Here is a 26,794-nt window from a genome sequence, read left to right as displayed (position 1 = left end):
TGCTCCCCAGATGCCTGTACCAAAGACTGTTTGTGTCAATTTTAGGAAGTGCGATAGAAATGTCTCAGAAATAGTTCTTATGGCAATGTTCCTCTGAATATTTCGCCCTGACATTGTAGCTTTCAGATTTTAAAACAATAAAACTTCTTGTACCAGAATGACAACCTTTAGAATAATGCTTTTAAATTAGTATGTTGTGTAAGTATCTTTGTTAGGAAAGTATGAAAATTTTATAATTTGTACTATGTGTTTCCAATGTAAACAGAGTCTTAAACTAGACAATTTTTGTGAAGTGGTGCAATGTGCAATTTATCGGCAAGGAAACTGCATCAGTTCCATTGAGTTGACTGTGATCGACTTTTGTTTGGAATTTATGATTATTGATAAATGGAGCACAAAGTTTGAAACATTAAACCATGCACCAGTGACGACAGCAGCTCCTTGTGTGTATTCCTATATTAATTAAAATACTGGGGAATTCAATGCTATGCTGTTTTTGTATATCTGCCTACATAAAGTTAAGCTTTTAGTATCTGAGGCTTTTGCCTTTGGATGAAAAAATACAGGTAAATTGTAGCTTGAAAGGATGACTGATCCAGCATACCTAATGGTCTCCAGTAATTTTGCTATTTTTTTAAAAGGTGTTTAATCATTGTGTATGTATGACAATGTGATTTTGAATAAAGCCTGCTAATTGTATTAATATCTGCTGAATAATGGAGTTACAGATAAATAATGTAACTTATATATAGTTGGATAATACTGCCAGATTGTTCGGTTTTGCAACTTCCCACAGAGGCTTTGAACATACATCCCCAGATTACTTATGCTCAGCTACAGCGACTAGTCATGATATTCATGTACCACTATCCTGCCAAAAATCTCCAGTATCATAAATTTCAAAACTGTCCTTCTGAATCGGAGCTTATATCAAACTCTGTTACTTGTAGCATGACTTGAGCCAAGAGTAGGATCTTTCCAGACCCTGAACGATCTGGACCCTGGTCAGAAAGTTGGAAAAATAGGATGAGAGTGACAATAATCAGATTCTTGATGACAAGAGCAAGCTATCTGATTTTTTCTAATCAATTTCTGACTGGCAAAATTAGAATCTTGCTAATGAGTGGCAACAGGTCTGCATGCATTAGTATGCCAAGGAGGGATTATCAGGGGCCACTGCTTTGAGAGGAAAGCTGGAACTCGATTGTGTAGAGGCAACATATTTGGATACAAGGGGTTAATAATTATTAAGGAGGTATCGCAACATATGGGGAGTTGGAGAGAGACAATAGACATGGGATGGAAAGGGGTATTGTACGAGGGTGGGTCATCAGCAGTCACCCTGCCTCTGATGAGGTGAAGGAAGGGTATCAAAGAAAACAATGCTTTACTGTGTCTGGCATGATTAATTTGATATTTCTCAGATTTGGGATCAAGTCTGAAGATCTACAGTCAAATAAATGAGTTGGTTTGGAATTTGGGGAAGATCAAAGGCATTGGGGTTGACTGGGAAGTATACTAAGAAGGAAATATAAAATTTCGGGTTGCCTAAACTAAGAAGCTGACTGTCATTCACTGCATGAAGCATGACCACCTTTTTCCTTCAGAGCAATTAATAAGTGCAGTGTGGAGGTGAAGGTAGTTGCCACCTCACCTTGAGATGGCAGGGTAAAGGTTTCATTCTGTGAAGATGCGGGCTTATCAAGTATCTACAGATTGGTAGCCTAAGAGTGTCCAGTACATTTTTACATGTAGACTTTGACATATCATTGTCATTTATATTGCGTGTTTTAAAAAAAAGTTCACAGGTGACAGCAATTTTTACTTTGGATAGTGAAGATTGCAATCTGTCCTCAGTACAATACAACTTTGTAATTGCCTTTTTTGCACTAAGTTGAGGAATGAGGCATGTACAGTTTGTTTTAAGTCAGGGATCTTTTGAGGGTATATTGGTATTTATAGGCAAAGGATGCTTAAGCTCTGCTGTTTCAACCTGTTTCTTGTAAGTGCACTAACAGCTATTGTTTGTGCTATTTTTAGGAAAAAGTCTTTCTTGTATTCAGCTCTGTACGCAGCATTTATATTTGGTGGTCGTCACTTGATGAAACAGCGGGCAAAGTTTGAGTTGAGGAAACCCTTGGTGGTGTGGTCACTGAGCCTTGCACTCTTCAGGTAAGAGTCACTTCCTTTCCTCTTGTTTAATGACGTTGAGCGGCATTTCCTATTGATATTGTATGCATGAATGAGAATTTTAATAATCTTTAAATTCATTGTCCATTTGTCATAAAGCAATACCAATTCTAGCCTTAATTGCTTTTCATTGTATGCAACAATGTATTGATTTTGTTATCTGCTTTTATTTTCTTCATGCTATTTTGTATTGACTGTCATCTGTTGAAAACACTTTTTACCACTTTGATTTTGCAATGATGTTTGCAATACTTTGTTTTATAGTATTCTGTAAAAATAACAAGATTACTTGCCTTATTAATGAAGAGACCCAAAGTTTTACTTATCACTATCAATTAATTTAACTGACATATTGTTATGGTTCTTTTTTAAGTGATCTCTCTTTTTTCTAACAAAATAACTTTAGATGGCAGTGAGCTAATTTTTCCTCAATTTTCAATGCATTTGAATCAAGGGTATTGCTCTCTGCTTTGTATATTGAACATTCTTGTTCAGGACCTCGTCTTTGTGAACTTAAATATGAACAAAAATGCTGCAGATGTTGGCAATCTGAAATAACAATCAAATACGGGGAAAATGCAGCAGGTATCTTTGGAAAGAGATTCTTAAATTTATTGAAATTTTGGCTATAATAAGTGCTACGTTCTCGCTATTTAGTATTAGAATTTAAACATTTGGAGTGATCTTTGTCCCAAAACAGACGTCTCAAAATGTATAGCTTGCGTGGCCAGAGGATTAATTGTGCACTTCAGAACATAAAAAGTTAGGGGCAGAAGTAGCCAGTTGACCTTTTCATGCCTGTTGCGCCATCAATAAGATCATGTCTGACTGGTTGGTTTGTTTCAACTTCCACATCCCATCAAACCTGATAAACCCTGATTCCCTTGCCTAACAAGAATTTATCTATGCCTTAGAAATATTCAAAATATTGAATATAGGAGGTAAAGGCACCTCCAATGCCTTCTGAGGCCAAGGGTTTCAAAGTTGCACAATCAACACTTCTTAAAAGAAAAGCTACTACTTTATCCTAAAAGGTCAACTCCTAATTTTAAAGTGGTGCTCCCCTGTACTCGCCTACAAAAGGAAATATTCTTGTCTCTCCATCTATATTCATCTTGTCAAAACTGATAGACTTCAATCAAATCGCCCCTCGACTCTTCTAAACTGCAATGGAAACAAAAGGAATCTGTTCAGCACAATATCGTGGGCTGAAGAGCCTGTTCTGTGCTGTACTGTTCTATGTTCTAACCTTTCCTCCATAACAGCCAATTCTTTCTAGATATCTGATAATCCTCCGTTCAAGTCCTTTCAATGCATTTACATCCTCTAAATAAGAAAATGGCACACAGTGCTGGAGTTGCATTTTCTCCTATGCCCTGCATAACTGAAGGATAACATTCTTTTATGTTCGCTGCCTTGCAATAATTCCATTGGCGTTCTTGATTCTTTGCTGTACTTGCATACTAGTTTTTTGTGACTCACGCACTATTATACCTAGATCATTCTGCTTCTCAGAATTTTGTAAGCGTTCTCTGTTGTAAGTCTGCTTTTTTTTAATCTTACTGCTTCACATTTTTTCACATTATATGCCATACATCAGATTTTTGCCCATTCATTCAACCTACCTATATCAGTCTGCAACCACCTTATGTAGACTTCGCAACATAATTTCCTACCTCTGTAAATTTGGACTCCTCCATCGTCAGACCACAACAAAACGACGGTTGGAGGAAGAACGCCTCATCTTCCGCCTAGGAACCCTCCAACCACAAGGGATGAACTCTGATTTCACCAGTTTCCTCATTTCCCCTCCCCCCACCCTGTCTCAGTCAAATCCATCGAATTCAGCACCGCCTTCCTAACCTGCAATCTTCTTCCCGACCTTTCCGCCCCCACCCCAGTCTGACCTATCACCCTCACCTTGACCACTTTCCACCTATCACATTTCTGACGCCCCTCCCCCAAGTCCCTCCTCCCTACCTTTTAACTTAGCCTGCTGGACAAACTTTCCTCATTCCTGAAGAAGGGCTTATGCCCGAAACGTCGATTCTCCTGTTCCCTGGATGCTGCCTGACCTGCTGCGCTTTTCCAGCAACACATTTCCAGCTCTGATCTCCAGCATCTGCAGACCTCACTTTCTCCTACCTCTGTAAATTTACTTACCATGCTTTCTCTCCCCTCATCTAAATCATTGATATAAATCATGGAAAGCTGAGGCCCCACATAGACTCCTGAGGACTTTTCTTGTCACATCTTGCCAATTGGAAAAAGACTCTTATGTGAATAATTTTCTGCTAGCCAGGTAATCTTCTGTCTACACTGATATGTCAACCCCTACACTTTTTGCAATAACAATTGACATGGCATCTTGTTAAATGTTTTTTCTGAAATTCAAGTCCAGTCCACTTATGGGCTTCTCTTTATCCACAGCACTTGTTACTCCTACAAAGCACTCCAATAAATTTGTGAAGCATGACTTCCCCTTCTCAAGACCATCCTTCTTCCCAAATACCTTAAGATTAAGTGCCGACCTCTAACTTTACTAACGATTGATTCTAACATGTTCCCCATAACAGATGTCAAGCAAATTGGCCTATAGTTCTATCTTCTGCCTCCCACCCTTGAACGTAGGAGATATTGTCTACGTTCCAGTCTGATGTAACCTTTCCGGAATCTATTGAGAATCTGGAAAAAAATGTTTCACTTGTTTGAGTTGCTCAAAAAATGTTGCTTCTGTCTTGCAACTTTAGATAAGAGATGAGCGACAGCAAAATCTTGTGACCTTCAGAAAATATCAAACTTTATTTAATAGATTTGTAACTATTTCTATTTTAAACCAAGTACTATGCCACTAGTAGTAGTAGTATTTTAGAAAACCTTTCCAGTTTTTATTTACTTTGCTTTTTCACACTTCGAAGTTTATTGATTCAGATTGCCATCCCTGATCTCCAAAGTGGTTTGCTTAGTTTGCAGCAGTTTTCAAACACTGCTTTTAAAAAGATTCAATGCTACATGTTGATGTTATATTGAACTCGTAGCACAATGAATAATTACTACTTACGCTGATCCCCAGTAATCATTATTAACCAATAGGGGTAATTACTGACTGTTATATTTGGCATAAATTATCATTTAGTGGAATTTTGGAAGTAGAACATAATGCACCTGTTATTTAGTTTTTACTCCTTTATTTTAATGGGTGAGAAGCCAAGTAGGCTGTGTAGTCTTCCTATTCTGATCTACATGCGTATGATGCAATTCTTCTATATTAGGAATGCAAAAACAGAAGCATTTATTGAAGAGTGCTGTTCATTCTCTAAATGATATCATATAACAAATCCCACTTTGACACTGGTATATCAGTTTATTTTATTTCCTCACAATCGCTTTGAAAGAGCATCCAAATGCCATTTAAGTTTCGATGCTAACAAACCCCCAGGCCAATAGTTGAAGTTCCAGTTAAAACAAAGGAGATATTGCTTTAGATGCTTGGACTATTCCATCCTGTGTCTAAACCGAAGAGTGAGAAATTCCTATGCACAACTGTTGACTAGGAAGGTCCCTGTCTTGTGGTGGTATGTGGTGACAGGCCCGAAAATTGATCTCTGTGACTGCAGGCTTGAGAGGGAGTGGAGAGGAAGGAAGGAAGGAATTAGCCAGGGCTCTGACTGCAGTGAGTGGGTACATGAGGGTGTCCTGCAAGCAGGGTGCAGGGATTGTCTGCGATGGTCCCTATGTTAATCAGCTAACTCTTAAGTGAAGTAATTCCACTCGTTTGGTATTGGAAAGCCAAACAAACCACCTCCAAGAGTGCAGATGAATGCCAGCTGAGGGTATCAAGGTAGTGGTGTTGAAACAGAGAGGAGATGATGGTCTAGTGATAGCATTGCTAGACTATTAAATAAAATAAAGGCTCCTTTATAATCTAAAATCTACATTTCCCCAAATCTTTCTATCTTGGCCTTGAACATACTTAATGACTCAGCCTGGACACACCTTTGCAGTAAAGAATTCTGCTGAGGTTTGGCATAAAGAGTTTAATTTGGAAAATGTGAGGTAATGCATTTTTGTAATACAAACAAGGACAGGACTTATACGATTAATGGTAAGGCCCTGGGTTGTGTTGTGGAACAGAGAGACCTAGGGGTTCCGTTACGTAATTCTTTGAAGTTTGCATCACCTTATAGAAGGTAGTTAAGGTGTTTAGCACGCTTGCTTCATTGCTCAGAGCTTTGAGTCTAGGAGTTGGGACATCATATTGAGGTTGTGCAGGACATAGGTGAAGCAACTTTTGAAGTGTTGTGTACAGTTCTGGTCACCCTACTATAGGAAAGATGTAATAAAATTAGCAAGAGTTCAGAAAACGTTTACCGGGATGTTGCTGGGAATGGAGGGTTTGAGATATAGAAATAGGCTGGGATTTCTTCACTGGAGAGTAAGAGGTTGAGGGGTGATAGTTTTGAGGTTTATAAAATCGTGAGGGGCATAAATAAGGTGAATGACAAGGGTTTTTTTCCCTCTAGGTGGGGGAGTTCAAAATTAGGGGCATCTCTTTTTAAATTGAGAGGAGCTACAGTTTAAAAAGTACATGAGCAACATCTTGACACAGTACAGTTACAACGTTTGAAAGACATTTGGATAAGTACATGAATAGGAAATGTTTTTAGGGATGTGGGCCAAGTGCAGGCAGGTGGTTGATCTTGACTGGTTAGGTTGAAGGGTTTGTTGCCATGCTGTATGACGCTGACCGTATTTGCAAAGCTGCATGTACTCCGGGTGACAAGGAAGTATATCAGCATAAGTCAGTTAAATGTGGGAAGGGAGATGCAAAAGGCAGATTAGTACAGTTGGCAATCAAGTGTACTTAAGAACTATTATTCTGCCCTGACTCTTCCTATTGCTTATAACTGAATCTTTAGAATTAGAATCCCTACCGTGTGGAAACAGGCCTACCGCCCAACAAACCCACACCTACCCTCCGAAGAGTTCCCACCCAGGCGCATTACCCTACATTTTCCCCTGATGAATGCATCTCACCTACACAGCCCTGAACACTAAGGGCAATTTAGCTTGGCCAATTCACCTAACTTGCACATCTTTGGACAGTGGGAGGAAACCAGAGCATCTGGAGGAAGCCCACACAGACACAGGGAGAACGGGTCCCCAGTGCTGAGAGGCAGCAGTGCTAACCACTGAGCCACTGTGCCGCCTCTGTGTATATATTCTTTCAAATCACATAAAGATTATTGTTCTAGTATTCTGTTTTCTTTGATAATTTTCTATGAAGAAAATAGTGATTTTAATGTTTTTGATAAACTTTGCAGCGTTACATTTATAAAAGTGCCTATACTACGACATTCCCCAAACCACAGGAATCACTATCTTGTTCACTGGTTCTGGAAAATAAATGCAAAAGGCTGTTTTGATATGTCATGTTGTAGTTGGTGGACAGTGCTCCCATGGTCTCCCTACTGTTCCTACATTGTATAAATTCCCAGGTCCTTGCCATTGAAGTATCAATCATTATGCTAGCTTATTTATGGTTATGTTCAGGTTTTCTCTCTTTTTTTTTCTGAAAAGATTTAAGACATTAACAGCTGTTGTCTGTCGATCACTAACTTCCAGTTATTGATCTAGAATTTGCTTGCAAATGCCTCTAAAGGTGTAATACTCATTACTGGAAAATGAAAGAAAATCTAGCAAATTGCAGATAGATAAAAGGAATGGTGTGAACAACAAATTATTGGTCAATTTATGTTACTAAAATGGAAATATGAATTGTACTATCGATTTCCTGGTGAATTCCAAAAAAATTGCTCGGTGGGCTGCATGAGTGTAAATTTAAGCTTACTGCTGATGAGTTAGGACTGCAGTCCCACTCAAACTTTCTGACTCAGGGGAATGGAATCTCATTTTTGCATATTGTAAAATTTTTATTAGAGGTATTTTTCTCATTTTTAATATAATCTGTTTCTCTCCTCATTTCTATTCCTTTACTAGTTTGTTGCAAATTCACCCTATTTCTTTTATCGTTGTTCAGTTTCTTTCTCTATCTTTTTGATTTAATCGATTCAAGAGACAGTTCATTGGTCCCATTGATCACCATAGTCTCAGATACTGTGTTCCCCTCATTGCTTGAAGTGGCAATTAATAATGAAACAATTTCAAGTGTCCATATCTTTTGAGCTGAAGGAAATTTTCAACACCTTGGAGCACTCTGCAAGGCAACCTTCAGCAACTTCTGGCACAATATATCCCCAATGATTCCAAAGAGATTCTTATATTAAAGGGAAAGGAATAATTGGAGAGAGAATAGGGCCCCTCAATGACCAAAGTGGACATGTATGTCTAGAACCACAGGAGATGGGTGAAGTCCTCAGTGAATATTTCTCCTCTGTGTTTACAGTGGACAAAGATATGAAGACTTGAAGAAGTTAGTGGTCATGTCTTGGGGACAGTCCATATCAAGTTTAGAGGGAGGTATTGGACATATTAGAAGGTGTGAAGTCGGATAAATCTGGTTCTGACCAGATATATCCAAGAACACTGCAAGAGGCTAGAGAAGTAGTTGCAGGGGCTTTAGCTGATATTTATGCATCATCATTAGCCACCGGCGAGGTCCCAGAAGACTAGAGGGTAGTGAATGTTGTGCCTTATTCAAGAAAGGCTGCAAAGAAAAAAAACTGTACACCAGTAAGCCAGTTACTTGAGAAGATTCTGAGAGATAAAATATACATGCATTTGGAAAAACAGTATTTGATTAGGAGTAGTCAGCATGACTTTGTGCTTGGGAGATCATACGTGACAAATTTAAGAGTTCTTTGAAGTGGCTAGGAAGGTTGATGAAGGCAGGGCTGTAGGCATAGTATATATGGATTTCAGTAAGGCCTTTGATCAGGTTCTACATAGGCTGCTCTGGAAAATACGATTGTGTGGAATCCAGGGAGAGCTGTCAAATTGCTGTCCTGTTTCCCTATCCCCATATCAGTTGAAGCAAACACTGAGACACAGTATGGCTTTGCCTTCATCTTCTTTCCGGGTCCGGAGAGAGCGAACGGTTGCCCATGTGCACAGAGACATGAGTTCTTTGTCTTCTCTCGAACAACAGATTCTTGAGGAATTATATAGTCACTTACAGGGAACAGCATCCGAATACAGCAATATCTATATTGATTAGGTGACCATTACTATCGGCGAGCATCAACAGTAAAAATTAAGCCATCTGGCATTACACAATAGATGCCTGTCATCTTGTTAACTGACATGATACAGTGGATGTTCTTTACCTCGTTAAACAACTACTTTTGCCTCCAGCACTTCCTTGTTTACTGCAAGTTCTTATCTGGTCAAAGCCGTGCTAGCTGAGCCTTTGTCATGCAATCCAAAACTTAACTCTTTCTGTACCTGCTGATACCTTATACACATTCTCCTTTGGATACACAATTGGTTTGATGGTAGGAAGCTGAGGGTAATACTGGAAGGTTGCTTGTCAAATCGGAGGCGTGAGGCTATTGGTGCTGGCCCATTGCTATCTGTTGTCTATATCAATGGTTTAAATGAGAATGTACAAGACATGATTAGAAAGTTTGCAGATGACACCAAAATAGGTGGTATCAGAAATTGTAGCAGGTGTTTATCAGCTGGGGAAGTGGGCCAAGAAATGGCAAATGGAGTTTAAAGTGAGTGTAAAGTCTTGCATTTTGGAAAGTCAAATCAAGATAGGAGTTTCATGGTGAATGGAACTTGTGTGATGGAACAGAGAGACCTTGCAGTTCAGGTGCATGGTTCTCTGAATGTGGAGTCATAGGTAGACAGGGCAATGAAAAAGACTTTTGGCACACTGGCCTTCATCGGTCAGGGCGTTGAGTATAGAAGTTGAGAAGCTTTATGTTGTAGTTGTACAGGACTTTGGTGTGGCTGCATTTGGAATATTGCACTCAGTTTTGGTCACTTTGCTATAGGAAGGGTGGTATTAAACTGAAAGAGTGCAGAAGAAATTTACAAGGATGTTTGCTGGACTCAACTATATGAGTTATAGGGAGGGGTTGGACAAGCTTGTACTTTATTATTTCGAGCATAGGAGATTGAGTGGGGATCTTAAGGAAGTGTATAAGGTCATGAGAGGCTTGGATATGGTGAATGCATTCAGTCTTATTCCTAGGGTTGGGGAATCGAGACTAGAGGGCATCAGTTTAGGATTAGAGGAGAAGGAATAAAACGAACCTGAGCGGCAACATTGAAGGTAGTATGCACATAGAATGATCTGCCAGTGGAAGTGGTTGAGGTGAGTGCATTAACAACATTGATAAGGCATTTGGGCAGATACATGGATAGGAAAGGTTTAGAAGGATATGGGCCAAGTGCAGGGAAGTGGGGTTAGAGTGGATGGACATTTTGGTCGGCATGGACAGTTCAGAGAGGTAAAAACAAGGACTGCAGATGCTAAAAACCAGAGTCTAGATTAGGGTGATACTGCAAAAGTACAGCAGGTCAGGCAGCAGCTGAGGAGCAGGAAAATCGACGTTTCGGGCAAAAGCCCTTCATTAGGAATGATGAAGGGCTTTTGCCTGAAACGTCGATTTTCCTGCTCCTCGGATGCTGCTTGACTTGCAGTGCTTTTCCAGCACCACTCTAATCTATATTTATGGACTGTCAAAGAGCCTCTTTCCATGTTATAGGACTCCATGACTTTATAGTTATAAATGATCTCCGCAAACTTTTTTAAACTGCTTTTGTAAGAAAAGCATTACAAGCGATGGCAACATCTTGAAAAATGTCCTTATTACAGAGGTGGTGGTACTGGATGTCTTAAAACGCATAAAGGTGGATAAATCCCCAGGATCTGATCAAATGTACGCTAGAACTCTGAGAAGCAAAGAAAGTGATTGCCGGGTCCCTTGCTGAGATGCTTGTATCGTCGATAGTCATGGGTATTGTGCTGAAAGACTGGAGGTTGGCTAATGTGGTGCCACTATTTAAGAAACGTGGTAAGGAAAAGCTAGGGAGCTATAGACCAGTGAGTCTGATATTGATGGTGAGCAAGTTGTTGGAAGGAACCCTGAGGGATAGGATTTACGATGCAAGGTCTGATTTTAAGGATAGTCAGCGTGGCTTTGTGCTTGAGAAATCAGGTCTCACTAACTTGATTGAATTTTTGAAGAAGCAACAAAAGAAGATTGATGAGGGCAGAGCAGTGGACATGATCTATGTGGATGTGATCTGTATGGACATTTGGCGAGGTTCCTCGTGGTAGACTAGTTAGCAAGGTTAGATCACGTGGAATACAGGGAGAACTCGCCATTTGGAGACAGAACTGGCTCGAAGGTAGAAAAGAGGGTGGCAGTGGAGGATTGCTTTTCGGACTAGAAGTCTGTGACCAATGGTATGCGACAAGGATCAGTGCTGGGTCCACCTGCTTTCTGTCATTTATTTAAATAATTTGGATGTGACTGTAGGTACAGTTAAGAAGTTTGCAGATTACACCAAAATTGGGCGCGTAGTGGATAGTGAAAAAGGTTACCTCAGTACAGCAGGAGCTTGATCAGAATGGCAGATGGAGTTTAATTTAGATAAATGTGAGGTGATACATTTTGAAAACTCAAATCAGGACAGGATGTATACACTTTATGGTAAGATCCTGGGGAATGTTGCTGAAGTGCAGGTTCCTTGAAAGTAGAGTTGCAGGTAGATAGGATGAAAAGGTTGGTGATTGGTATGCTTTCCTTTATTGGTCAGTGCACTGAGTACAGGAATTGGGAGGTCATTATTTTGACTGTATAGGACATTGGTTAGGCCGCTTTTGGAATAGTGTGCAATTCTGGTCTCCCTGCTGTAGGAAGGATGTGGTGAAACTTGAAGGGTTCAGAAAAGATTTACAAGGATGTTACCAGGGTTTGAGCTATCGGGAGAAGCTGAATAGGCTGCGGCTGTTTTCCCTGGAGCATCAGAGACTGAGGGGTGACCTTAGCGGTTTATAAAATCATGAGATACATTGATAGGGTAAATAAACAAAGTCTTTTCCCTAGGATGGGGCAGTCCAGAACTGGAGGACCTAGGTTTAGGATGGGAGGGGAAAGATTTAAAAGGGACCTAAGGGGCAACTTTTACATACACCACCCTCTGCATGAATGGAATGAGCTGCCAGAGAAAGTGGTGGAGGCTTTAACACTCAAAAGGCACCTGGATGGGTATATGTACAGAAGAGTTTAGAGGGTTATTGGCCCAGTGCTAGCAAATGGGACTAGATTAATTTAGGATACCTGATTGGCGTGCATGGGTATGACCGAAAAGTCTATTTCCACGCTGTATATTTGTAACACTCGAAGAGAAATTTTGAGCTTTGCTACAGCATTCTCATGGTAACATGAGGAACTAATTCGATGTTTTCTTCTTGATTATGAAAAGATCAAATGGATTCAAGATCCATGACCCCAAGAAGTTATGGTACAAGCTGGAATTTTACATCTTGATTAGAGTATTCCAGCTCGGCTTTCATTTTGTCCCATTTAACACTTCAATAAACCACTTGCATGGAAATCACTTAAAGCACCTCCATATGTGCATCAGCATGTGTGCACAAACATTTGTTTAATTTCATGAAATATTTATAGCTTTTATATTTAAATCTAATGTTCAAAATCACTGACCTTCAAGTATTTTACATAACATGTTCATCACCTAAATAATTTTCTCAGATTCACAGAACATACTGCTAGGAACTGGTTACATCATGTTTCGAGATTAGACTGGATTCCCTACAGTGTGGAAACTGACCCTTCGGCCCAACAAGTCCACATTGACCCTCTGAAGAGTAACCCACCCAGACCTATTCCCCTACCCTATATTTACCCTTGACTAATGCACTTTAGGCAATTTACCTGACTAACACATGTTTGGATTGAGGGAGGAAACCGGAGCACCTGGAGAAAACCCATGCAGACACTGGGAGAATGTGCAAACTCCACACAGGCAGTCGCCCGAGAGGGAATCAAACCCGGGTCCCTGGTGCTCTGAGGCAGCAGTGCTAACCATTGAGCCACAGTGCTGCTCCGTTTCCTGCATAAGTCAGTGAAGGATGAAGGAACAGAGTAATTTGAGAAATCCAAATACCATCGCCATTCATTATTGAGCAATGGACGGCACAGTGGTTAGCACTGCTGTTTCGTAGCGCCAGAGACCCGGGTTCCATTCCCGCCTCCGGCAACTGTCTGTGTGGAGTTTGCACATTCTCCCCATGTCTGCATGGGTTTCCTCCAGGTGCTCCGGTTCCCTCCCACAGTCCAAAAATGTGCAAGTTAAGTGAATTGGCCATGCTAAATTGCCTGTAGTGTTCGTAGGGGAATTGCTCTTCGTAGGGTCAGTGTGGACTTGTTGGGCCAAAGGGCCTGTTTCCATACTGTAAGTAATCTAATAAAAAAAAAGGGCATTCTGCCATGCAAGAGTGCAGCAGAACTGTAAAGCACTAATCATAGTTGCAGCAAATTGAAACATTCTTGGCAATAACTTGTGACAAATTCCATGTAAATAAAGAACAGCAATTGCCTGAAGCCTCAAGTTTATTTGTCTCCCTTGACTGCTGTTTGACTACAACCTACTCCAGTCTTCCTTCATAGTCAGAACAAAGCATACAGGCTGTGTGGTGTGTGTGAGGTGAGCATAAAACAGCCTCATCTTGAGCAGTGGTTGACCGTGATCTGAGACTACAGATTTGTTTGGAGATATTTTTCTCAGTGAGAAAGTGTGTTAAGGTATGAGCAGGTAGGGAAAGAGCTACATTTAGGGTTACGGGACAAAGGTTCAGCTGGTGTGACTTTGACCAGATAAGAACTTGCAGTAAACCATGAGGTGCTGTAGGCAAGGGTAGTGTTTTAACCAAGTGAAGAACATCCATTGTGCAATGCCAGAATTCAGATTTCTCTGTGGAGTGAATCAGAAGGTCAGACTGAATTTTGCTTTCAAGTTGGATTTTACTGAAGGAGATTTTGGATAACTGGCTTGTTTCTACTCACCTTGGAGTGTTCAGTAAGGACTGTGGATTTAAGAAATTTACTAGTGAACTTCTTTTTCCACATGGGAGGATCCTGCAGATTCTACCTATTGCATAGACTAGTAATATTTATTGTTTTAATCATTGTATGCTGTGTGTTAATAACTTGCTTAAGTACTGGCAGCAAGCGCTCAGAGACACAGAATGGCTCTACTTTTTTCATTTTTATTCCAAGTCCTGGAGGGAGAGAGAGAGATAGACCATCCGTGTACACAAAGACATGGGTTCTCGGTCCTCTCTCGAACAGTAGGTTCGTAAAGAATTATATAGTCACGTACAGGGAGCAGCATCCAAATAAGGTAGCATCTATATTGATTGGGTGATTACAATCAGTGAGCATTAGTTGTAAAGATTAAGCCACCTGGCATTACACAATAGATGTTCTGCACCTCATTAAACCACTACCTCCAGAACCCCATTGTTTTCTGCAAGTTCTTACCTGGTCGAAGTCATGCCTTTGTCCCGCAACCCTAAACTTAACTCTTTCCGCACCTCCTCATGCCTTATACACATTCTCATAAGTACCTTTTGGTTGTAACTGTATCAAGTCTCCATTATCATCCTTCAACATGAATGATATATGATAAGTTAGTGAAAATTTCCTATATCCACTTTGGGCAATAAATGGTATTAAGGATTTGGGCATGGTTTTTTAAATGCAGGTTTCTTACCCCACCATCTTGCAATCACAGTAATCCCACAGCCATTTAACACACTGAAGATCATTAATTTCTTGGCACTGGATCTTCTGCTCCTCATTCAGGTAACAGCCTGGTCTCCAAAAGTTGATGGTGTGCATCACATCATAGAGCAAAGGTTAGCTGGAGTTCTTGATGGGGCAAGGCTCTGTGAGGATTTTTAATGTAGAAAGGGAGGTTTCCCACTTTACGCTTCAGGCCTGAGCAGGGTTCCATCCTGGGTATCCACCCTGTCCCTGAACAACTCATGGTAACTTCATAATCAAGGCTGGGAAGGACGTGGCCTTTAATTGCTGACTTGGGAACCTCAGTTATCTGGGTTTAGATCAGAGTGGTGCTGGATAAGGCAGCATCCTGATGAAGGGCTTTTGCCCGAAACATCGATTTTTCCTGCTCCTCGGATGCTGCCTGACCTGCTGTGCTTTTTCAGCACCACTCTGATCTAAACTCTGGTTTCCAGCATCTGCAGTCCTCGCTTTTGCCTAACCTCAGTTTTCTGACCCCACCTCCAATTATTGACCAGTTGTGGCTTAGTGGGAAAGCCACCTTGGTATGAACAACTTTTTAATTTCTGCCCTTTATATTTTGAGGTTTTTTTCAATACCTAAGATTGAAAGGCTTTCTGAACTATTGTCTGAAAGTCTTTTTCCTTTGAAATATTTGGAGTCTGAATCGTAAAGAACGATAAGAAAAGTCAATTTCAAGTAATCTGACCAATTTAAAGGCCTGATTTGACTAGGGAGATCTCTTTTTAATGTACAACTCAATTTATAGAATATATTTCTAAGAAAACTATATGGTATGTTATACCAATGGAAGTCCAGAAAAAATAGTTCTGCTGTACACCACTCCTTGTGACAGTGTGATTCCTTGTTTAGATTCAAGACTACATGAGTTATAAAGAAAAGCTCTTCTGCATTTAGTCAACGCAGTGAACTATTAGCTTTAAGAAACTGCCATTCTGTTGGAATAAGGAAATAACATTAGTTTAAGGTGCTACATTAAAGCAAATTGTTTTTGTATTTTCCCAGTGTTACTATTTCAGCTTTGATCTTACTGAATGGTGGAATAGGTTTGAGGAGCCCAATGGCCTCCTAGTGTTCCGATTTCTTATGAGCTTTGTTATTTCTGGAGCAGTTACAGAAACTTAGTTTTCTTGAAAACCTTTAGAGTCACAGCTTGCAACGACCATTGCAGAATTTTCTTCAGTTTATAGTGAGTTTTGCCTGCCATGAGTCTTGTGACTTGTTTTCAAAACTGCAGTCACTCTTTTAAGCACGTTGTTTTTAAAATAATAGTTCTTTATCATTTCAGTCCCAAGTTTTTCAAACCGCAAAAGTAGAAAGGCATGGTCCTTACCTAGCGCTCTTTTAGTCCCACCATAATGCTGGTGGAATTTATATTCAATGAATAAACTATAGAATTGAAAACCAGTCCCATTAATGGTGACAATGAAATTAAAATTGGCAAAAAAGCCTATCTGGTTCAACAATGCCCTATTTTTTTGAGAAGGAAATCTGCTATCCTTACCTGATTTGATCTACGTGTGACTCTAGACCTACAGCAATACCATTGACTCTCCAAGCAAACCACTACATTAACAGTGATTAGGAAATGCCACATGGTTGGTCAGTGGTTAGCACTGCTGCCTCAGCGTCAGGGACCTAGGTTCAGTTCCCACCTCAGGCAACTGTCTGTGTGGAGTTTGCACATTCTCTCCGTGTCTGTGTGGGTTTCCTCCTGGTGCTCCAGTTTCCTCCCACAGTCCAAAGATGTGCAGATTAGGTGAACTGACCATGCTAAGTTACATGTAGTGTTAGGTGCATTAGTCAGGGGTAAATGTAGGGGAATAGGTCTGGGACGGTTGCTCTTTGGAGGGTCAGTGTGGACTTGTTGGGCTGAAGAGCCTGTTTTCACACTGTAGGGAATCTAAGAAAAAATGTTGACCATGCCAGTGATGCCCACCTCTCATCCAAATATAAATAAAATTCCCCTTTTACCACCATTAGAACTAATAGTTCTAGATTGAGTATAGGACTTTGAAGGTCATGTTGTGACTGTGCAGGATATTGGTTCGATTACTTTAGTAATACTGCATGCAATTCTGGTCTCCCTGCTATAGGAAAGAAGTTGTGAAACTTGTAAATCTTTTCTGAACCATTTCAAGGATGTTGCCAGAATTGGAGAGCTTGAGCGATATGGACAGGCTGATAGGCTAGGGCTGTTCGCCTTGGAGCACTGAAGGCTGAGAGGTGACCTTTATAGAGGTTTATAAAATCATGAGGGGCATGGCTAGTGTGAACAGCCAAGGTCTTTTCCCCAGAGTAGGGAAGTCCAAAACTAGAGGACATAGATTTAAGGTGAGAGGGATAAGATTAAAGAGGGACCCTAGGGGCAACTTTTCCACGCAGAGGGTGGTAAGTGTGTGGAATGAGCTGCCAGAGGAAATGGAGTCGGGTACAATTACAATATTTAAAAGGGTGTGTAAACTAATAGGAATCATTTAGAAGGATATGTGTCAAGTGCTACCAAGTGGGACTAGATTAATTTAGAATATCTGGTTGGCTTGGACGAGTTGGACTGAAGGGTCTGTTTCAGGGTGTTCATCTCCATGAAAGAGGGAGTTGAAGGGTGGGTCAGTAAATTTGCAGATGATACGAAGATTGGTGGAGTTGTGGATAGTGAGGAGGGCTGTTGTCGGCTGCAAAGGGACTAAGATATGATGCAGAGCTGGGCTGAGGAGTGGCAGATGGAGTTCAACCCTGTCAAGTGTGAGGTTGTCCATTTTGGAAGAACAAATAAGAATGCGGAATACAGGGTTAACGGTAGGGTTCTTAGTAAGGTGGAGGAGCAGAGGGATCTTGGGGTCTATGTTCATAGATCTTTGAAAGTTGCCACTCAGGTGGATAGAGTTTGTAAGAAGGCCTATGGAGTATTAGCGTTCATTAGCAGAGGGATTGAATTCAAGAGTCGTGAAGTGATGTTGCAGCTGTACAGGACCTTGGTTAGGCCACATTTGGAGTACTGTGCGCAGTTCTGGTCGCCTCACTTTAGGAAAGATGTGGAAGCTTTGGAGAGGGTGCAGAGAAGATTTACCAGGATGTTGCCTGGAATGGAGAATAGGTCGTACGAGGATAGATTGAGAGTGCTAGGCGAACGATGAGGGGTGACTTGATAGAGGTTTATAAGATGATCAGAGGAATAGATAGACAGTCAGAAACCTTTTCCCCGGGTACAACAGTGTTACAAGGGGACATAAATTTAAGGTGAAGGGTGGAAGGTATAGAGGGGATGTCAGGGGTAGGTTCTTTACCCAGAGTGTGGTGGGGCATGAAATGCGTTGCCTGTGAGAGTGGCAGAGTCAGAATCATTGGCGACCTTTAACGGCAATTGGATAGGTACATGGATGGGTGCTTAAGCTAGGACAAATGTTCGGCACAACATTGTGGGTCGAAGGGCCTGTTCTGTGCTGTACTGTTCTATGTTCTATGACTCTGTTACATTAGAACTACTGTTTTGTGAAAGATAAACTTCACTATAAACTGGGCTAAATGGCTTGTTTTGATTGTTATTTTTATGCAAAAATTTGTTTGATAGTACAGAAATTAAACTTAAAACAATGGAAGAAGTTGAATTATTTTGTCTCTACTCATTAAAACTAGGACACAAGAAACACACTTGAAAAATGGATGCCATTTAGTGCAGAATAAGAGGATGCTGATTGTTTGAGCCATCATTGCCATGGAGATTGTGATAGTTAAGTGTCAGTCTCAATTCTCAGACCAGGCAGAGGAATTATAATATTGACCAAGGTGTTGCAATGGGAATTCAGCAGCGATTGGCTATGTTATGGCTTTTTTTAGTGGAAAAGGTATCATGCACGTACAAATTCCTTTTGTCTTCATGAAACTGAGTGTATTAATCAAAATCTTACTCCTGTCAGCAGTCTAAAGTTTAATGCTCGCCACAACCTCCATTCTCTTCCTCAGTCTTGTGACCCAAGAAATAAGACTTAACTTGTAATTCTTCATTTGAGCTACTGAAATATTATTTTCAAATGGTATGCCTGGTTGGTCAAGTACCAACAATTACTACTACTGAAATCTCATTGATTATGAATTGTGTTTCCTTAGGATTTTATAATCCTCTGTACAAGTTGAGCCCTCTGCAATGTGCAAGCTTAGAAGTTGCAAAGCAATAAATGATTTGTTAATAATAAGTGGGCAAAAGATTTGGTCACCAGCCAATTAATCTTTTGACATAGTGTGCATATTGACGCAGGCATCACTTCATTGACAAAGGAGCAGTGCTTCAAAGCTTGTGATTTTAAATAAACTTGTTGGACTATAACCTGATGTCGTGTAATTTCTGACCTTGTCCACCCCAGTCCAACACCGGTACCTCCACATCATGTTTTGTATGATGATTTCTCATTCATCTTATTAGTGGAGTACCAGGGCGATGATGGCATAGTGGTGATGTTACTTGACGAGTAATCCCGAGGCCCAGGCTATTGTACTGGGGTCACTGGTTCAAGCTACAGCTTCAAATTAGTAGTAACTGGAACCGAGCTAAAATATTAGTATGTAAAAACCACCACCTTTAGCAGCTTTGGATATGTGACCCAAAATCTACAATCATATTGTTGATTCTTAATTGCCCTCTAGAATGGCCTAGCAAGCCACTCAATTCAAAGGTAGTTAAAGATAAGCAATAAATCCCATGAAAGTATATTTTAAAAAAACACTCTAACTTTCCATCCTAACCATTATGTTTGACATTCCTTTTGAAATGCAGAGATGTGTATGGAATCATTTCCATTTTCTTAGAACTAATGAAACTGTAGTCTAGTTATTTTCTTTTCCTAAACGATCCATGTCTTTGCGATTGGAGTCACTTATCTGTACTTTTGTTCTTGGTGTTTTGATTTTCCATGTCCATCTATATTGAACCACTTTTATTAAAGGAAATGAAAACATCATTAATCTTTTGCTATTTCAAATTTAGCTGTTACCTTGATTCATTTTTTTTAAACAAATACACCAATCTGAACAAATAGATTTTACTGGCATGTGTGCCTGTTTGTGTCTATTATTTAGCCCTTCAGAATGTGTATTTGTTGCCTGTCAGGTATTTAGGTACATGTGTTTGTTGTTAAGACGACAAAGTTTGATCTGAAATGAAGCAAATTGGCATGTACTTCAGAATCCAGACTAGGAGTTCCATCACGGTTCAACGTTTTATAAAAATCAGTGTAGTTTGTACTCCATTGAATCAGGTTTTTGAGACGCAGTAAATCTGTTTCAAAATGAATCATTATCTTTGTCAAAATGAGCGAAGGAATGTAATGGAAAATGCTTTCTCATGTCTTGTCAACCTTTCATTTGCATGTTAGTTTATTTATCAAAGCTGTTTTCTTCCTGTTAACTGTTCTTGTATTTTGCCTGAAAATTTTAAAAAACTTATTTGTATGCTGTATTAGGATTCAAACTTATAATTCAAATTAATAATAAATAATCTGATGACTTAGAAAACTTGTGTGGCAGATGAAACATGCACAAGTAAATCCAAATGTTTCAAACCTTAAAATCAAGTGCTGTAAATAATACATTTGTTGATTACTTGGCCATCAATGTCTAATTGGTTGTGATAAATTCTACGTATGTGAAAATGACCAAGTATTATTATTAAGTACCACCAATTTATATTTGTAAATATGCTATATTGTAAGAATACCACTGTACAGTAATATGCTGTTACCTTGCTTCTAGAATCCCAGCTGATGAGTCTCTCAAAACAGACTGCTGGGGTAAGCAGTTTATTTTGCTGTTATGAACACTTTAGCTAGAATCTGCATTGCTTACATTAGCAGGCACTACAACGCAATAAATAGTTTAGACCATCACTTAAACCATCAGTTTCTCTCATCCTATAGTTTTGAGATACTCCTCTAAAAATAAGAGTATGGCTTGACATTTGGGTCAGGTTTATTGACTCAGTGTCCGCTTCGCAATGGACAAGCTTTATTTATAATACAGTTCCTGTTTCTCTTTAGTATCTCACAGATTTGCAGGCAGAGGTTGCTATTGTTCTTGGTGACTGTTATGCAATATGGGGGAATGGGGTTTCAACCAAAATGTCTGCAGCGTGCCTCCTGGGTTTCCATGGATCCTTTATAAACCAAACACATTATACAATATTTTGGGGTGGGGGTGAGGTGTTATAGGTACATATAGGTCCAAATGTCAGTGATCACAAATGCAACTGAAGATGCATGTCTGTGTGCATCAGAGACCTTGCAGATCTCCAATGCACAGATGCAGTTGGACATTGCCTGGAAGTTTAAACCTCTGATGTGTAATTCATCAGCTACCTGGGATCCTCTGTGAATGGCTGCTCAAGAAACAGAGTTTTTGGACTGTTCTACTGTACCTGGATATTTGCCCCAAAATAAAGTCCAGGTAACTCCATAGCTGATGCTGTATCCTGACCTGAACCTGACTATACCCCAATCACTTAATTTTACCACAACATCCAACTGTAATGACCGCACAAATCTTCACTTTAAAATGTCCAACTAAATAGTCCTCTTCACACTTTTGATTATGTTCCCTGGGGGACTCTGCACTGCACGTTTCTTTCATAGGCTGGATCAGAAGATCCAGAATAAATTCTGCAGCCATGTTGATAGGAAAATTGCACAATGCTGTTAGCATTGTTGCTACTGGGGATAATTAATAGATACCCAAAAACATCAGGAAAGGACAACTGGTCCATCAGGCTAGTCTCATCCCATCGTGATGTACACACATCATCATCTCAAAGTATAACTCCCTAACACTCAAAGCCTACTCTGACACCTAGTTTAATGCCTCTTAGTTGTCAGTTGTGCAGACTGACTGACTGACTGTTTGGAGAGCTTCTCATGAATCTGGACACCATATTTGAGATGCAACTAGACTAAAGTCTTCCATAAAGGAAAGGATTGTGTTTCTGTTTTATATTTAATTATCTTGGCTATACATACAAAACCCACTTTGTTTTTACAGAAGCCTCATGGGACTAGATATGAATTTATTGATTAATATTTTGCCAGTTATTGTGATACAGTTTGATTTTGTGTTTTCATCAGGATGGTGCTATCAAAACAAATGAAAGCAAACTAACTGGTTAAGATGATGCATTGAATGCAAGAGCAGGAGTAGGCCATTCAGCCCCTTGAGCCTGTTCCAACAAGTAGAAGCTCTTAGAACCCTCAACCCTAACCCTATATAGCTCGCTTCTACCTACTCTTCAAAATTCACAAGCAGGACTGTCTGGGCAGACCCATTGTTTCTGCCTGATCCTGCCCCACAGACCTCATCTCTTCCTACCTCGACTCATTTCTTTTTTTCGACAGCTTGTCCAGTCCCCAATTCTATCTGCAATTTTTCTGCCTGCTTTACATAACTTTCAGAATTTCCAGTTTGTGGGCTCCAGCCGACTCCTCTTTACCACTGATGTGCAATTTCTTTACATGTCCATCCCTCATCAGGATGGTCTCAGGACTCTTTCCTTTTTCCTGTTTTAAAAAAAAGGCCTGAACCATCCCTATCCTCCACCACTCTCCTCTGCCTGACCAAGCTCATCCTCACTTTGAACAAATTCTCCTTTAACCCCTCTCACTTTCTTCAGATCAAAGAAGTGGCTGTAGGTACCTGCATGGGTTATGCAGTTATGCCTGTCTCATTGTGGGGTACATGGAACTTTTCTTGCCCTCTTCCTCCCCACCTCTTCTCCTCCCCACCTCTTCTCTCCTCTCCCCCCACACACACCCCCCGATTTCTTCTGTATATGTCAACGACATCATCAGTGCTGCTTCCCTTGCTCATTTAGAATTGGAAAAATCCATCCATTTCGCTTCCAATTTCCACCCTGCTCACACCTTTACCTGGCCCATTTCTGACTCCTCCCTCTCCTTCCTTGACATCTCTGTTCCCATTTCTGGGGATAGACTGGACACCGATATCCACTAAAAAAATCACACTGACTCCCACAGTTACCTCTATTCCATTCTCCCAGTTCTCTATTGCATCTGTTCTAATAATGCTAACTTCAAGGGTGTCTCCAGAATGTTCACCACCACCTCAACTGAGGATTTCCCCACTACTGTGGTCAACAGGGTCCTCAGCCATGTCCATCTCATCTCCTGCACTTCAGCCCTCACTCCATCTCTTTCCTCCCAAAACAGCGAGAGGGTCCACCTCATCCTCACCTATCTTTCCACCAGCACCCACCTCCAGAGGATCATTACTTGTCATTTTTGTCACCTCTAGCGGAATGCCACCACTAGGTGGCATTCCCTCCCTCCCTTGTCAGCCTTCTGCAGGGACTGTTCCTTCTGAGAAACTTTAGTCCACTCCTCTTATATCGAATACATCCCCGTTGCAACTTCCTATGTAATGCCTGTGTGTTTACTCCTCTACCTTCTCCCCACCCCCCAACCTCACTATCCACAGCCTTTGACACAACATTCAGGTGAAGCAACAAATTACTTGCACTTCACTCAATCGAGTCTTCTGTATTTGATGACAATAAAGTTTCTTCTACATTGGGGAGATGAAGTGTAGACTGCTTTGCAGAATACCAATGTTGTGTCTGCTAAAATGACCCTGAGCTTCCTGTTGCTTGCTATTCAACACACCACCGTGGTCCCTGACCAATGTTTTTCTCTCTGGCTTATTACAGTGCTTCAGTGTAAGCTGGAAGAAAACTGTCATTTTCTGCCTGGGGGCCCTGCAACCTTCTGGACTATATAGAGTTCAATAATTTTAGGGCCTGAGCCCCTTCTGCCATGTCCTTTATCTGAACCACCATTCACCAGGCCTTGTCATCATATGGGTTGCTACCACAAACAACCCATTAATGGTCCCTATTAGGTGTCTATTAATTCTTCCAAGTTTTACCATTCCTTTGTCTGCTCAACTGGTTTTCTGTCTGTTCCTTATCCATCTATTGTTTTCCCACACCCCTCCCCATCATCCCATCCCATTCCATCTTAATATATGCCAACCTTTTCCAAACTACAATCACTTCTGAAGAAGGATCAATATAACATCATATAGAATTTCAAGAATCTGTGAGGTTTGCCATATTTTTATTGAGCATTTGGACTCGAGGAACAGCAAATTTTGACTTATATTTAGGGACTATAAAAAATGTTCTCGGATGTCCAGAAACATGCATAGAAAAACCTTACTATTAGAACCTGTAAGAATATTAAAGTCAAATAAAGGTCACATGAATGAATTGACTTACAATGAAGTCACTTACAATGAAGTCTGTGCCAATCTGTAACTCTGATGGGATGGTGGTGAGGTGTGGTGCTGCAGACTAGGCACTCAACGCCATAGTTCTTGAACCCAAAGTTCATGGAGGCTTTCTATGGGTCCAGGATGTAACATGAGATTTAAGCACATGGGAGTGCAATGATCGTGAAGTAGGCTTCTTTATTCCCATGGCATCAGGTCTTTACAAATATTAAAATAACTTGAGACTAAAATAGGACAGTAGAATATTTACCTTCAATGAGCAGATGGTTCACAAATTGGTTACGGAATCCTTCATCTGTATTTCTCTCTGAAGCCTTTGCCTCACAAAGGTCAGCCTTCCTCCAAAAAGCTTCCACAGGTACTGACCAGTTCCAGTCCCTCAACACTGTCGACTGCTGCTGAGGCCATGCAGTCATTGAATAAAAGTCGGATACAGGTTTGTTTCAAGTTGGGGATTGATGCCACAGGAGCAGAGTGCAGCCTTTCCATTTTTACAGGATAGTATAAGTGTTATGGCTGCGTCATGTATGACAAAAGTACACGAGGCAGAGTGCTGAGGCAGCATGAGGATTGCCAGGTAGACCCACAGTTCCAAGTCATGGTGATGGTTGTGAGGTGAGTTCACTCTTGTTTAAAAGAGAAACTTCTTAAATATTCAAATATATCATTCTATACAATGTTGGCACACTTATGCATTGACATCTGTAACTATTTAGTAGTTCCTTATGGTTGTTAAAATGATCATTGTACGCAATACTTTTGTATGCGTGTTATACACTGTTTAGGTTTAGATATTGGGTTTGTTTATTCCATTTGGAAAGAAATAGATAGCGAGTGTGAGAACCATTCATGTATGATTGGCGAGCATCAGTTTCCTTCGTGAAAATTTATTTTGGATTTCAGTCTGCGGAACTTTTCTCACATCGGAGCATTCCAGGTGTAAAAACCAGGAGGCTGAAAACTTGTATGGGGCATGTTTGGTAGCACAGGACTTATAAAGCTGGCAATTTTCTGAACAAATTGTTCTGAGTTGTTGAGCAAAGTGCATCAAACACCAAGATATTTTGTTCCTTTGGTGTTCAAATGCTAGTCATAAATGTGATTGCATGTGTTACTGTTTGACATTCATAATGAAATGAATGAACTTTATTTGAATGAAATTTATTTTGAAACATAAAGCAAAAATCTGGACATTTTACTGCAGATTAACACATCATAGAATTTCAAGAATCAAGAATTTTAAAGAATCAATCAATCACATTATTAGTGAGCATTTGGATTCCAGAAACAGCAAGTTTTGACTTGTATTTTGAAAGTATAAAGATGTTTTCAGATATCCAGAAAAATATGTAGAAAAACCTTATTATCAGAACCTGCAAGAATAGAAAATTGAAATAAAGGTCACATGAATGAGTTGACTTTTGAGCAATCCATCTTGAGTGTGTGAATTTCAAATGTGATAGCCAGATTTCAACGTATCTTCATTCAAGGAAACTAATTGGTGTGCATTATTGCCTCTTGCTTAATTTCATATTTTGTGGAAAACATTTTGCACAAGACCAACCAAAGTGAAAATACAGTTTTATTATGCAAAACTGTAAAATATAACTGCATAATTTTTCTCCTCTTGTAATGTTGATGAAGAGTGATTTGCATAATTTGAGGAAAAATATGGTTGCTTTACATAAATATCGTCATTATAGTAATATTATGCCATATCTTTTTATTGTCCTTTCTTTCCTCGAAGTATTATTGGTGCTGTCCGTACTGGAGCATATATGGTATATATCCTGACAACCAGTGGCTTGAAGCAATCGGTATGTGACCAAGGCTTCTACAATGGACCGATCAGCAAATTCTGGGCATATGCATTTGTGTTGAGCAAGGCACCTGAGCTAGGTAAGTATGGAAAACAGTTTTATGCTTTTGCTAAATGTTTTACAATATTTATATGGAGAAACTCTTACCTTACGAAAATATTATCACCGACTCGTGAACAAGTTTAAAATTATTCCATGATCTTGATGTATTCAAGACACTCTTGCATTGATCATAAAAAAATTAAAACAACGAAGAAAAGAACTTATTATGGGTCAGCCAAAATGGACATTATTTAATTTTAGCTGAAAATGTGTTGGTGGAAAAGCGCAGCAGGTCAGGCAGCATCCAAGGAGAAGGAGAATCGACGTTTCGAGCATGAGCCCTTCTTCAGGAAGGGTCTGAAATGTCGATTCTCCTCCTTGGATGCTGCCTGACCTGCTGCGCTTTTCCAGCAACACATTTTCAGCTCTGATCTCCAGCATCTGCAGTCCTCACTTTCTCCTCGATTATTTAATTTTAATTCAGATTCTGGATGTTAGCCATTGCATACTACATCAAGTTTGCTACATCATTTATTGTATTAATGCGACTGCTCAAACTATCTCAGCCTAGTATTTTCTAGTCCTGTTGAGTGCTGTAAGCAATTTATGTTGAAATTTTAAAACTTCTATCTGCTTTGCCATACTTCGATCACCAGGCTGTTAATTAGATTGCCAAAAAAAAATTCT

At 40.1% G+C, this 26,794-nt stretch overlaps 1 protein-coding gene across 3 annotated transcripts in view; it reads left to right on the top strand.

Moving 5' to 3' along the window:
• elovl6 (ELOVL fatty acid elongase 6) overlaps positions 1-26,794 on the top strand; it is a 110,561-nt gene that overhangs the window by 68,460 nt on the left and 15,307 nt on the right. For all 3 annotated transcript variants that reach the window (XM_043697776.2, XM_087981438.1, XM_087981403.1), the window contains 2 exons: positions 2,041-2,172; positions 25,993-26,144. In XM_043697776.2, coding sequence (XP_043553711.2) covers positions 2,041-2,172; positions 25,993-26,144 — 284 coding nt within the window. The remainder of the gene's footprint in view (positions 1-2,040; positions 2,173-25,992; positions 26,145-26,794) is intronic.

The sequence above is a fragment of the Chiloscyllium plagiosum genome, unplaced genomic scaffold (genome assembly GCF_037043375.1).
Source record: "Chiloscyllium plagiosum isolate Xiang-an unplaced genomic scaffold, Cpla_swu_hap1 HiC_scaffold_1, whole genome shotgun sequence".
NCBI classification, from domain to species: Eukaryota; Metazoa; Chordata; class Chondrichthyes; order Orectolobiformes; family Hemiscylliidae; genus Chiloscyllium; species Chiloscyllium plagiosum.
This window is presented reverse-complemented; position numbering and strand designations above follow the sequence as displayed.